General features: G+C 43.1%; 1 protein-coding gene across 1 annotated transcript in view; it reads right to left on the bottom strand.

Annotated features, from left to right (window-relative positions):
• Positions 1 to 7,857: 7,857 nt before the first annotated feature.
• Positions 7,858 to 14,388, bottom strand: part of CCDC77 (coiled-coil domain containing 77) — a 45,239-nt gene continuing 38,708 nt past the window's right edge. The window contains exons 10-12 of the mRNA XM_036301518.1: positions 9,742 to 9,867; positions 9,491 to 9,643; positions 7,858 to 8,605 (exon numbers count right to left, since the gene is read on the bottom strand). Of these exons, the coding sequence (XP_036157411.1) occupies positions 8,459 to 8,605; positions 9,491 to 9,643; positions 9,742 to 9,867 (426 nt within the window). The 3' untranslated portion in view covers positions 7,858 to 8,458. The remainder of the gene's footprint in view (positions 8,606 to 9,490; positions 9,644 to 9,741; positions 9,868 to 14,388) is intronic.

Raw genomic sequence — 14,388 nt, forward strand, 5'->3', positions numbered from 1 at the left:
CGTTATCTCCCGAGGGGTCCCAGACTGTGAGAGGGCACAGGCCAGGCTGAGGGACCCCTCCTTCCCCCCCTGAGTGCACAAATTTTTGTGCACTGGGCCTCTAGTCTCAGAATAAGATGCTGAATGAAGAAATGAATGGTATTAAATGCATGTTGCACCCAGCTGGTGTTGCTCAGTGGTTGAGTGTCGACCCATGCACCAAGAAGTCGCCAGTTCAATTCCCAGTCAGGGTACATACCCGGGTTTTGGGCTCAATCCCTGGTGGGGGCTATGGAGGAGGCAGCCAATCTATGTTTCTCTCTCATTGATGTTTCTATCTCTCTCTTCCTCTCCCTTCCTCTCTCTCAAAAATAAATAAAAACATTTTTAAAAAAGATAAATGCATGTTGGAATCTGACTAACAATGGTGGGCTCTTGATAGGAAGTCAATTCAAGCCAAAATATAGATAATAGTTAACTATTATTGAATACCCACTATTTGCTAGGCACAAAACTAAGCTATTTCACTAAGCTTTTAAAAAATATACAACCCGGGGAAAAACTAAGATGGCGGCATAGGTAAATACCGGGAAATTGTCGCCTCACATAACAATTGAAAATTACCGCAAAGGACTGAGCAAACATCATCCAGAACAACAGGAAGGCTGGCTGAGTGTAAATTCTACAACTAGAAGGAAAGAAAAGCACGCTGAGAGCCAGAGGCGCTGCGGAGGTGAAGTGCAGAGGTACAGCGGCTCGCGCGCGCGAGGAAAGGGGTGGCGCCTGAGGACGCGGCTGTCTTTTTGAATCACAAGCTCCCCACTGCTCTGAACTCCGGTTCCGGGAAGTCTCTGGGGACCCAGGACTCATACGGGGAGAGGCTGGTCTGTCCGGCAGCGGGCGAACTTGAGGGCGACTTTCCCTCAGAGGTGCTTGCAGCCGTTACCGGGACACTGAGACGCGCGACTCCGGGCGGAGAATCGGCCATAGCTGCTTTCTCCGCCCTTTGACTCCCTGAGACCCCGCCCCACCCAGGCTGCGGCAGAGGCTTTTGCATGTGAATGTACCTAACTGCAGCTGAACCAGGCAGACCCGGAACTTCCAAGAGAAGGCCCAAGGCCCCGCAGCGGCTTGCATTGCTTCACAGCTGAGCCTCTTCGTGGCTCCTGCTGTGTGGCCTCAGGCAGAGGCTGAATTAGCACCTCCTTAGATCCAAGAGCCACTGTACCCAGTGGTCAGAGGGGGACCATCCAGACTGCAACTCCTCAGATCCATAAGGGACACACTCAGGGAGCAGACTCAGTGAGCACCAAAGCCCCACTGAAGCAAGTCTTGCCCCAGAAGGGTGTCTTCAGCACAGAAATTCTCCCACTTTAGACACAGCTGATTCTCACAGCCAAGTGGCCTGGAGGTCAATTCCTCCCAGTGATTCTACAACAACCAAGGCACCAAGAGTGCACCAAGAGTGTCCACCCCAGGTAACTGGGGAGGCTGAGCTACTGGGCCCTACAGGACACCTGGTGCACAGGGCCACTCTATCAACACAGGGAAGCTGCCAAAATGCGGAGACAAAGAAACAGGTCACAAATGGCAGAAATGGAGGAAAGCAAACGATTGGATATAGAGTTCAAGGCCACGTTTATAAGGTTTTTCAAGAATTTTATGGAAACCGCCGATAAATTTAATGAATCCCTCAATAAGTATAGTGAGACCATGGAGGACATGAAAAAGGACCAACTAGAAATTAAGCATACACTGACTGAAATAAAGAATAATTTACAGAGATCCAGCAGCAGACAAGAGGATCCCAAGAATCAAGTCAAAGATTTGAAATACAAAGAAACAAAAAATACCCAACCGAAAAAGAAAAAAGAAAAGAGATTCCAAAAATATGAAGATAGTGTAAGGAACCTCTGGGACAACTTCAAGCATACCAACACCAGAATTATTGGGGTACCAGAAGGAGAGAGAGGGCAAGATATTGAAAACCTTTTTGAAGAAATAATGACAGAAAACTTCCCCTACCTGGTGAAAGAAATAGACTTACAAGTCCAGGAAGTGCAGAGAACCCCAAACAAAAGGAATCCAAAGAGGACCACACCAAGACACATCATAATTAAAATGCCAAGAGCAAAAGATAAAGAGAGAATCTTAAAAGCAGCAAGAGAAAGACAGTCAGTTACCTACAAGGGAGTACCCATACGACTGTCAGCTGATTTCTCAACAGAAACTTTGCAGGCCAGAAGAGAGTGGCAAGAAATATTCAAAGTGATGAATAGCAAGAACCTGCAACCAAGATTACTTTATCCAGCAAAGCTATCATTCAGAATTGAAGGTCAGATAAAGAGCTTCACGGATAAGAAAAAGCTAAAGGAGCTCATCACCACCAAACCAGCATTATATGAAATGCTGAAAGGTATTCTTTAAGAAGAGGAAGAAGAAAAAGGAACTCTTACCATTTGCCACAGCATGGATGGAACTGGAGAGCGGATAAATACCACAGGATCTCGCTCATTTGTGGAATATAATGAACAACATAAGCTGATGAACAAGGACTGATCCAGAGACGGAGAGGCATTGATTGGACTGTCGGGACTTGGAGGGAAGGTAGGGGAGGGTGGGGGTAAGGGGGAAAGATCAACCAAAGGACTTATATGCAAGCATATAGGCCTAATCAATGGACATGGACAACGGGGGGGGTGAGGGCATGAGCGGGGGTGGGGGGGTGGGGCGTAGAGGGTAACGTGGGGACAAGGACACATATGTAATATCTTAATTAATAAAAAATATATTTAAAAAAAACATAAAAAAAAAATAAAAAAATAAAAAAATAAAATAAAATAAAAAATAGATCATAAGAACACTTAGGAGAACCAAGATGGCGGCATAGGTTAACGCCGGAGTTTGCTGCTCTGAACAACTACTTCAAAAGTGAAACCAAAAAACGGAAGGGACATCACCCAGAACCACAGGAACGCTGGCTGAGTGGAAGTCCTACAACTAGGAGGAAAGAGAAACGCATACGGACACTCAGAGGAGGCACAGTGCTGAAGTCAAGTTCTGAGGTGCGGAGTGCGCGGAGCGGGCTGGCAGCGGAGGGCGCGGTTGGCGTTTTCAATCCGGAGGGAGTCGCAGACTCTGAGCTCCTGATCCAGGCGAGTCTTTAGGGACCCAGACTCAAACGGGAGAAGCGGGACTGTCTGGCTTCGGTCAGAGTGAGTGCAGCTTTCTCTCTGAGCTTTGCAGCGGGTGCTGGGACTCAGAGAGGCAGAGCCCCTGGGGACAGGACTGAGAGCCGCCATAACTGCTCTCTCCGGCCCACCCTGTTGATCCTGTGCGACCAGCCCCGCCCAAGCCCTGCACACAGGCATTTGCCGGATAGCCTCAGGCAAATGCCAGATTAGCACCTCCCTAGAGGACAGAAGTTCTCTCACTGCTGACACAGCTGATTCTCATAGCCACTTGGCCTGGAGGTCAAACCCTCCCTGGAATTAACTACAACAATCAAGATTTAACTATAAGACTGCGAACAAAGACCACTAGGGGGTGCACCAAGGAAGCATAACAAAATGCGGAGACAAAGAAACAGGACAAAATTGTCAATGGAAGATATAGAGTTCAGAACCACACTTTTAAGGTCTCTCAAGAACTGTTTAGAAGCCGCCGATAAACTTAATGAGATCTACAAGAAAACTAATAAGACCCTCGATGTTATATTGGGGAACCAACTAGAAATTAAGCATACACGGACTGAAATAACGAATATTATACAGACTCCCGACAGCAGACCAGAGGAGCGCAAGAATCAAGTCAATGATTTGAAATGCGAGGAAGCAAAAAACACCCAACCGGAAAAGCAAAATGAAAAAAGAATCCAAAAATGCGAGCATAGTATAAGGAGCCTCTGGGACAGCTTCAAGCGTACCAACATCAGAATTATAGGGGTGCCAGAAGATGAGAGAGAGCAAGATATTGAAAACCTATTTGAAGAAATAATGACAGAAAACTTCCCCTTCCTGGTGAAAGAAATAGACTTACAAGTCCAGGAAGCGCAGAGAACCCCAAACAAAAGGAATCCAAAGAGGACCACACCAAGACACATCATAATTAAAATGCCAAGAGCAAAAGATAAAGAGAGAATCTTAAAAACAGCAAGAGAAAGAAACTCAGTTACCTACAAGGGAATACCCATACGACTGTCAGCTGATTTCTCAACAGAAACTTTGCAGGCCAGAAGGGAGTGGCAAGAAATATTCAAAGTGATGAATACCAAGAACCTACAACCAAGATTACTTTATCCAGCAAAGCTATCATTCAGAATTGAAGGTCAGATAAAGAGCTTCACAGATAAGGAAAAGCTAAAGGAGTTCATCACCACCAAACCAGGATTATATGAAATGCTGAAAGGTATCCTTTAAGAAGAGGAAGAGGAAGAAAAAGGTAAAGATACAAATTATGAACAACAAATATGCATCTATCAACAAGTGAATCTAAGAATCAAGTGAATAAATAATCTGATGAACAGAATGAACTGTTGATTACAAATAGAATCAGGGACATAGAAAGGGAATGGACTGACTATTCCTGGGGGGGAAAGGGGTGTGGGAGATGCGGGAAGAGACTGGACAAAAATCGTGCACCTATGGATGAGGACAGTGGGTGGGGAGTGAGGGCGGAGGGTGGGGTGGGAACTGGGAGGAGGGGAGCTATGGGGGGAAAAAAAGAGGAACAAATGTAATAATCTGAACAATAAAGATTTAATTAAAAAAAAAAAAAAAGAACACTTAAAAAAAAATAAAAAATATACAACCCATAAAATTCACCCTTTTAAATTATACAATTCAGTGGCTTTTATTGTTTTGTAACCATCACCATTTTCGTGAACCCAAAAAGAAACCCTACACCTATTAGCAGTCACTCCTCATTCTAAACCCCCCTCCTCAGCCTCTGGCAACCACTAACCTACTTTATTTCTATAGATTTGCCTATTGTGACTTTTCGTGTATATGGGCTTATACAATGTGTGGCCTTCTGTGTCTGGTTTCTTTAACTTAGCATAATGTTCTTAAATATTTTTTTTAATTGATTTTTTACAGAGAGGAAGGGAGAGGGATAGAGAGTTAGAAACATCAATGAGAGAGAAACATCAATCAGGTGCCTCCTGCACACCCCCCATTGGGGATGTGCCCGCAACCAAGGCACATGCCCTTGACCAGAATCGAACCAGGGACCCTTCAGTCCGCAGGCCGACACTCTATCCACTGAGCCAAACCGGTCAGGGCTGAGCATAATTTTTTTAAAAAATAAGTTTTTATTGATTTTTAGAGAGAGGGAGTGGGAGACAGATATCAATGTGACAGCGCAACATCGATTGGCTGCTTCCTACGCGGCCTCTACTGGGGATTGAGCCCCCAACCCACACAAAGTGCCCTGAGCAGTATTCGAACTAGCAACTTCCTGGTGCACAGAATGATGGTCAACCCAACCACACTGGCCAGGGTGAGCATTTGTTAATGTGCTTGTTGGCCATTTATACATACTCTTTAAAGAAATGTCTATCCAGATCCCTTGGCCATTTTTTGTTGTTGTCCTCTTATTGTTAAATTGTAGGAGTTCTTTATATATTTTGGATACTAGATTTTCTCTTAATCCTCATAATCATTCTGCTGAAGTAGGTAGATTCACCTCTAATTTACAGGTGAAGAGACTAGACGCAGGGGTCCTCAAACTATGGCCTGCGGGCCACATGTGGCCCACCGAAAACATTTGTTTTTTTTACTTCAAAATAAGATATGTGCAGTGTGCATAGGAATTTGTTCATAGTTTTATTTTAAACTATAGTCCGGCCCTTTGTCTGAGGGACAGTGAACTGGCCCCCTGTTTAAGAAGTTTGAGGACCCCTGGACTAGAGCCTTGAGTTTTAAGAAGAGGCATGATTGAATCCACGTGTGATTCTCCAAAGCCCACGCAGGCTCTTTCCACTACTCTATACTGCTTATTGATGATGGTGTAGTTTTAACTGATGATGTTTAGAGACTGACTACACTAGTGGGCAGTTAATATGAAAATGAATGTCTTTGGAATTGAGGCCCAGGTGTTAATAACTATCAACTGATAGCTGAAGTCAATGGTGGTAGGCCTCAGAGTGATACATAAAATTAAAAAGTTACATTATACTAGAGGCCCCGTGCACGAATTCGTGCACTGGTGAGGTCCCTTGGCGTAGCCTGTGGGGATCGGGCCAAAACCGGCAGTCCAACGCTGACTGCCACTCCTACTCATCTTGGTCCAGCTGTGCCTGCTGCCACCACTGCTTGGTAGGCACGCTGCTGCTCTGCTGTGGTCTCTGGGCTGCGGTGGCCAGCTGTGAGCCCTGCGTCTGGCACCCGTAGGTCAGCTGAGAGGCACTCCTGCGTGGGAGTGCACTGACCACCCGGGGGCTGCTCCTGCATTGAATGTCTGCCTCCTGGTGGTCAGTGCACATCGTAGCAACCAGTCAACCAGTTGTTCAGTTGTTCGGTCATTCTGTCACTTAGGCCTTTATATATATAGACTAGAGGCCTGTTGCACGAAGAGATTCGTGCAATAGGCCTTCCTTTCCCCTGGCTGCTGGCACCGGTTTGCCTCCGGCATCTGGGGCCCAGGCCTTCGCTCTGGCCAAGTTCTGGCCGGAGCTGGCACTGGAAACGTCAGGCTTAGCTGCTCCGCCGGCCCCGGGGCCGTGAGGCCTCGCTGCTCCACTGGCCCTGGAAATGTCAGGCCTCGCTGCTCCACCGGCCCAGGGCCGTCAGGCTTCGCTCCACTGCTTGGAGCCTATGTATGCAAATTAACCACCATCTTTGTTGGTGGTTAATTTGCATATTGCGCTGATTAGCCCATGGGAGGCATAGTGAAGGTACGGTCAATTACCATGTTTGTCTATTATTAGATAGGATGATCTCTAATTCCTTCTTTCTCTGAAATTATGATTCAGTAGAGTCTGTGTTTTGCCCAGCATCAAAAGAGTAAGTAATGAAAAGCCAATTCCTAAAGTATTAGGACAAAAGGAAGAACCACCCACTATGTACATCCCTCTAAAGCAGTGGTTCTCAACCTTCTGGCCCTTTAAATACAATTCCTCATGTTGTGACCCAACCATAAAATTATTTTCGTTGCTACTTCATAACTGTAATGTTGCTACTGTTATAAATCATAATGTAAATATCTGATATGCAGGATGGTCTTAGGCGACCCCTGTGAAAGGGTCGTTCGACCGCCAAAAGGGTCGCGACCCACAGGTTGAGAACTGCTGCTCTAAAGCATTAGGACTGGTCCCTCTAGGAATTTCTGTCCCAATTTATTAGTGAAAAAAACCTGATCTGCTATCATCAGCTCTTTTTTTTTTAAGGTAGCATCTCCTACCGACCACTTAATTACCTCTTTCCTTAACACAAATATGAAAACCCAAGCAAGTTCTTTCTATGGGTTTGTCCTGGGTAAATCATAAGATGCCATACTAAGCTAAGACTAACTAATTTCCCAGAGGCTGTCCAGGTACACACACAATTACTTTGTCTCAAATGCATAGCAATTTTCCTAAAAGAGGATATAGATGGAAAAATGGAAAAGTATTAGTGTCATCATCTTTAGTACTATCTTTGCTACCTCCAATACCAGACAACTTCAAGGGACACATTTAGGAAAACTTTAATACTTGTACAGAACTGTAGAGACCATGGAACAAGTAAGTAAACCAAGTCACTAATAAAGTATAAATGTGCTTTTAACACAAAATTATAGAAAACTCAAAGACAATATTTTCATTACATATTTTATTAAAAAATAGTTAATTTAAAATATATAAATTATTTAAAAATGTTACTGGTACAATACTTAACTTTTCATACACTATTATTTAAGTTTTACTCACTCTTAACCAAAGTGGCAACTTTATTTTCCTAGATACATTTTGCCTAAGAGCGGGGTCACTATCGCCCTCTGGTGAAACTTTGAGATTGGGTGTCCATAAAAGTAATTCAGGCCTCCCAATTCTCAAGTGAAGAAAATTACATAGAATTACTGCCTGTTCACACTCCTCTGTCTCCTCAAGGAAAGTGTTCCTCCTAATGACACTCAGCCACGCTCATAGCAAACATCCTTCCTTCTTAAGTTTTCACGGTCACTGTCTTCTTAAAAAACAAAAACCTCTCATTATAAATGGGAAAAATATGTGGTCTCTAAGTAATTTAGGTTATAATCCAGACTAACAAAACACACATACAAAAAAGCAAAAACGGTGAATAGGACAGCAAAAATGATACAGTTTAGTATGCAAGAATGGCTTTTTTTTAGTGGTCCCTGATTCTTCACCCTGTCTTTATAATAATGGGTACCACCATTCTAGTCAACTCTGCCCACAGTTTCTGGGAGAAGATGACATTTTTCTCAGATTTCACAAAAAAGACTCACTACAGACCAGGGCCATTTCTAAAAGTAAGTATCAACAGAGTCTAAGTTCATTCTCCAGACCAAATACTTTGGACTTTAGGTTCTTCAGTTCTCCTTGTATCTTATGTGCTCGTTTATTGCTGTCATGAACCTCACACAGAATGGCAAGATCCTGGTTTGCCCGGGAATTAACTGTTACCTAGAGATTTAAAAGAAGAAGAAGAAGAAAGGATTACAGCATATGCCAGAGGAGAGGAATTAGTCATAAAGACCAAACTATGATGGGACATCATAGTTTATGACACATTTGGTACACAAGGAAAATTCAGTTCTTAGTTTTAGTGACTAACAAAAAGATAGTAATGTAGAATAAAAGAGACGAATATAAACATCACTGGTACATTTGTCAAAGAAAGTACCTCTTCTTTTTTACAAGCAACTTTGGAGTATAGTGATGATAGGTGGACAACTAATTTAAGTCTCTGTAAAAAGGTTCTTGAGGCAACTTTGTTTCTAAATAAAGCTGTGTCTGGTAGGGAAAAATTACTTTATTATTCAATTACTCACTTTCCTTGCTTGTAAAAAAAAACCATGGTTCTTTGAATCTACTTCTTGAATTGGGAGGGATGAAAATTTCTGTTAATTTTAGCTTAAATAAAAGTATAATGATGCAGTCATTCAATTATTTTTGTCTTCTCTCTAGTGTGTACTTGTTTTAAAAATATTTTTTTATTGATCCCAGAGAGAAAGAGGAAGGGATAAAAAGATAGAAACATCAATGATAAGAGAGAATCATCGGTAAGCTGCCTCCTGCACACCCCACACTAAGGATCGAGCCTGCAACCCAGGCATGTGCCCTGGTGGGAATCAAACCATGACCTCCTGGTTCATAGGTAGACACTCAAACACTGAGCCACGTCAGCCGGGCTAGTATGTACTTGTTAAAGTAATTTTAGTGAGATTGAAAGGATGCTGATCCATCAGTACCTACTATCAGGGAAACAGCACATCTTTCTTCTGAGGAGCCCTATTGACCATGTTTTCTCACTTGTACCCCTTTTAGTAATTCAGGATCAGGAATTACCTTATAGAGCATTTGTTCCAAGTCTTTCAGTTTCTGCCTGAGAATCTTAATATCTGTTTTAAAGCCTTCTACTTCCAAGATACGCCGATTCTCCAAGGCCTCATAGCGTTTTGTCATTACTTGTAAACGCTTCCCCATCTTGTTAGAGCGATCCTAAATACAGGGAAATGGAAAGGCATATGAAGATGAGGGGAGCATTCCCTGAGCCATCAGACTTCACACACTATCATAAGTGGCAGAGAATTTTGTACCTTGAAGATCTCTCTCCTCATTCCTTCTTCCTCACGAATTCGGGCAAGTTCTTCTTCTAGGGAAATGCACTGCTCTTGGTACATGTTGGACAGCTTTTTCTCTTGTATTAACTTATCCCTTAGGGACTGCAGGTCAAAAGTGAAAAACAACACTCAGTTCTATAATTTAGATAATTCAAATAGCATTTAGGTAAAGAGAAAAAGGAATGAAAGGATTTCCAGTACAAATGAGTTAAGTAACAAGACAGCAAGGGACTTTGGAGAACATTTGAAAGACGATTCTGTTAGCCTTTTTCTAAAGTATACACAGTAGAAATCCTTTAAAATAAAACAAATATTTTTGGCTCTTTGAAGAATAGGTAATGAAGTTCAGAACTGTCCCAAGTAAGGCATAATAATATAGTTGACCATCCTATCTGCAGGTTCCACATCCATGGATTCAACCAAACAGGAAACAAAAACAAACAAACAAAAGGTACACTGTTGCTGACACATACTATGTAGTTAGGCCTACTTAACATGTACAGATTCCTCCGCAACCCCCGCCCCCCGTCATTATTCCCTAAACCAATGATTTTCAACCTCTTCCATCTCATGGCACACATAAACTTTAACTAAAATTCTGCATCACACCAAAAATATATTTTTTGCCGATTTGAAAAAAAAAGGTATAATTTTGGTTCATTCATATCAGACGGCGATTGTTGTGTTGGCTGTTGTCATTTTTTTTTTAAATATTTTTTTATTTATTTCAGAGAGGAAGGGAGAGGAGAGTGAGATAGAAACATCAATGATGAAAGAGAATCATTGATCGGCTGCCTCCTGCACGCCCACAACCTAGGCATGTGCCCTTGACTGGAATCGAATCCGGGACCCTTTAGTCCACAGGCCAACGCTCTATCCACTGAGCCAAATCACCTAGGGCGGCTATGGTCATTTTTTAATTTGACAACCTAAAGGAAAAGAGGTCAGTGCCCTGACCAAAGAGTCAGGTATTGAATATTTTAAAATTCTTGCAGCATACCAGTTGGTAATCGCTGCCCTAAATGATACAGTATAACAACCATTTACATAGCATTTACATAGTTGTTTCTTTAAAAAAATATTTTTTTCATTGATTTCAGAGAGGAAGAGAGAAATAGAAAAATCAATAATGAGAATCATTGATAGGCTGCCACTTTTGCACGCCCTCTACTGGGGATGGAGCCCACAACTTGGGCATGTGCCCTAACTGGGAATCGAACCATGACCTCCTGGTTCATAGGTCAATGCTCAACCACTGAGCAACACCAACCGGGGTACATAGCATTTACATTGTATTAGGTATTATGAGTAGAGATGAATTAAAGTATATGGGAGGATGTGTATAGATTAATACAAATACTATGCTATTTTATATATGGAACTTGAGCAACCATGGATTTTGGTGTCTGGAACCAATCCCCTGCAGATACCAAGGAACTACTGTACATGTTTGGGGCACATTTCTGAAGTTCTTTAAGGAGAAAGAAACATCAACAATACTTACAGGCCGAAACTGGTTTGGCTCAGTGGATAGAGCGTCGGCCTGTGGACTGAAAGGTCCCAGGTTCGATTCCGGTCAAGGGCATGTACCTGGGTTGCGGGCATATCCCCAGTGGGAGATCTGCAGGAGGCAACTGATCGATGTTTCTCTCTCATCGATGTTTCTGACTCTCTATCTCTCTCCCTTCCTCTCTGTAAAAAATCAATAAAATATATTTTAAAAAACAAACAAACAAACAAAAAAAACAATACTTATACATGTCACACTGAGAAGTCAGAATGATCTTTAAAAAAAGCTAAGTAAGATCGTGTTACTTCCTTAAATACAGACCTGGGGAAAGAGCATTCTAGGCAGAGAAAAGAATAAGTTTAAAGGTCCTGGAGTATGGACAAGCAAAAGGAAGAATATAAGGTTAAAGAGAAATAAGCAAGGAGGAAGTGGTACACCAGGAGGTTGAGAGTGTGTGTAGCAGCCAGTCATGGAGGGCCACCCTTCCAACCTCCCTGTATAACACTTCCTTTTTAAACATACATACTCCAGGGCCTTTAAACTTGCTCTTCCCTCTCCCTGGAATGCTCCCTCCTAGATCTAACGGCAAGCTAAATCCCATTTTTCAGGCCTCAGTAAAAACACCAGGCTTAAGAGAGTGTCTCTGTTACTCCATAAAACTAGACTTCCAGCAACTACATATCATCTTCATATAATCCTTTTACTTCCTTAATATCAATTTATCATAATAATTTTCTCTTTTAAATTTTTTATTTTTATTTATTGATTTTAGAGAAAGAGAAAGGAGAGAGAGAGAAAGAAACATCTACTTGTTGTTCCACTTATTTATGCATTCATTGGTTGATTCTTGTATGAGACCTGACAGGGGATCAAACCCACAACCTTGGTAATCAGGACAATGCTCTAACTACCTGACCCAGCTCATCTATCCTTTTTTTAAAAAATATATTTTTATTGATTTCAGAGAGGAAGGAAGAGGGAGAGAGAGAGAAACATCAATGATGAGAGAGAATCACTGATTGGCTACCTCCAGCCTGCCCCACATTGGGGATCAAGCCTGCAACCTGTGCATGTGCCCTGACTGGGAATCAAACCATGAACTCCTGGTTCATAGGTCGACACTCAACCACCGAGGCATGCCAGCTGGGCTATCCTTTTTCTTTTTTTCCAATATATTTTTTATTGATTTCAGAGAGGAAGGGAGAGGGAGAGAGTGATAGAAACATCAAAGATGAGGGAGAATCATCAACCAGCTGCCTCCTGCATGCCCCACACTGGCATTTAGCCTGCAACCTGGGCATGTGCCCCTGACTGGAGTCGAATCCAGGACGTTCAGTCCATAGGCCAATACTCTATCCACTGAGCTAAACCAGCTAGGTCTGGGCTACCCTTTTTTGATTGTTAATTGCCGGGGTCCAACCCCAGCAGGTCCAGGGGTCCCCAAAGGTGTGGATGGAGTCGGCGAAGAAGGAATGACACAAAGACAGCGTTCAGTTGATCAGCAACCTAGCCAGGATCTCTAGCCAGGATCTCCAGCCAAGTTCTGGTCTGGATCTCCAGCGAAGTTCTGCTTCGGACCTCCAGCCAGGTTCTGTGTCCATGTTCTCTTGCTAGGTTCTCCAGGTTCTCCAGCCAGGTTCTGTAGCCATGTTCCCTCGCTAGGTTCTCCAGCCAGGTTCTGTCCAGGTTCTCCAGCCAGGTTCAGTCACCAGGTTCTAGTCAGGTTCTCTTGCCAATTTCTGTAGTCAGGTTCAGTCCAGGATCTTTTGCCATGTTCTCTCCAGCGAAGTTCTTCTGTCTGTAGGTTCTGTGTGGGTTCTGTCTTCTAAGTTCTGTGTGTAGGTTCTGTGTTCTAAGTTCTGTGTTCTGCTGTCTTGTTACGTCTGTATTTATACCAGTTGATTCAATCCTATCAATCTCTATTACAAAGGTTAGGGCGTTTCTTATCTCCATTCCAGGGAGTAAAGATTATGTAGCTTAAGCATGATTGTTCATAGTTAAAGTGATTAATTACCCGCCTGGCACTTAGTTAAGAGGTTTTATTCCCTCCCTAACTTCAGGGGAAAATCCATACTTGGGGAAACAACCTTTCTCAGAGACCTTGGTTAAAACACATAGTGCCAAGAAGGTGAGCAAACATTTTAAGGACAGTATGCCATATATGCCAGGTCCTTTGAAACAGCAAGGATGGACCGGCTCCCGGCAGTTAATGCTTCTGTTTTCTCACCCATTAAGATATAAATGCGATGCATATCTGGAATGGTTCAGTGGCTGACCCTGCACCCATGAACCAGGAAGTAACACTTCAATTGCCAATCAGGGCACATGCCCAGGTTGCAGGCTCCATCCCAGGTAGTGGGGGGATGTAGGAGGCAGCCAATAGATGATTCTCTCTCATCATTGGTCTATCTATCTCCCTCTCTTTTTCCCTTTATCTCTGAAATCAATAAAAACATATTTTTTAAAGAGATGTAAATGCCATGATAAGCAGACCTGGTCAAGCTTATTTACTGCTATAGACCCAGAGCCTAGCCCATAATAGGAGTGCCTTAAATATCTGTTGAATGAACCCTGGCTGGTGTAGCTCAGTGGGAAAGCATTGGACCAAGGACTAAAGGGTTGTGGGTTTGATTCCCAGTCAAGGGCACGTACCTGGGTACCGGTTCAATCCTTGCCCCAGTCGAGGTGCATGTGGGAGGCAACCAATCAATGTGTCTCTCACATCTATGTTTCTCTCTCTCTCTCTCTCTCTCCTTCCTTACTTCCTCTCTTCTACCCTCTCAAAAGTCAATGGAAAGGTATCCTCTGGTGAGAATTAAAAAAAAAAATATTTGTTGAATGGAATGAATGGAGAGAAACCAAGATGGCAGCATAGGTAAACACCGGAGTTTGCTGCCTCGAACAACCACTTGAAAAATACAAATAAAAGACAGAACGGACATCACCCAGAACCACAGGAAAGCTGGCTGAGGGGAAATTCTTCAACTAGAAGGAAAGAGAACAGCATACTGAGACTGAGAGGAGGCGCAGTGTGGAAAATATAAAGGTACGGAGGTGCGCGCGGAGCGGGCTGGTGGCTGAGGGTGCGGTTGTCTGTTTCAATTGGGAGGGAG

The sequence above is a fragment of the Myotis myotis genome, unplaced genomic scaffold, assembly GCF_014108235.1.
Source record: "Myotis myotis isolate mMyoMyo1 unplaced genomic scaffold, mMyoMyo1.p scaffold_m19_p_3, whole genome shotgun sequence".
Taxonomy (NCBI): Eukaryota; Metazoa; Chordata; class Mammalia; order Chiroptera; family Vespertilionidae; genus Myotis; species Myotis myotis.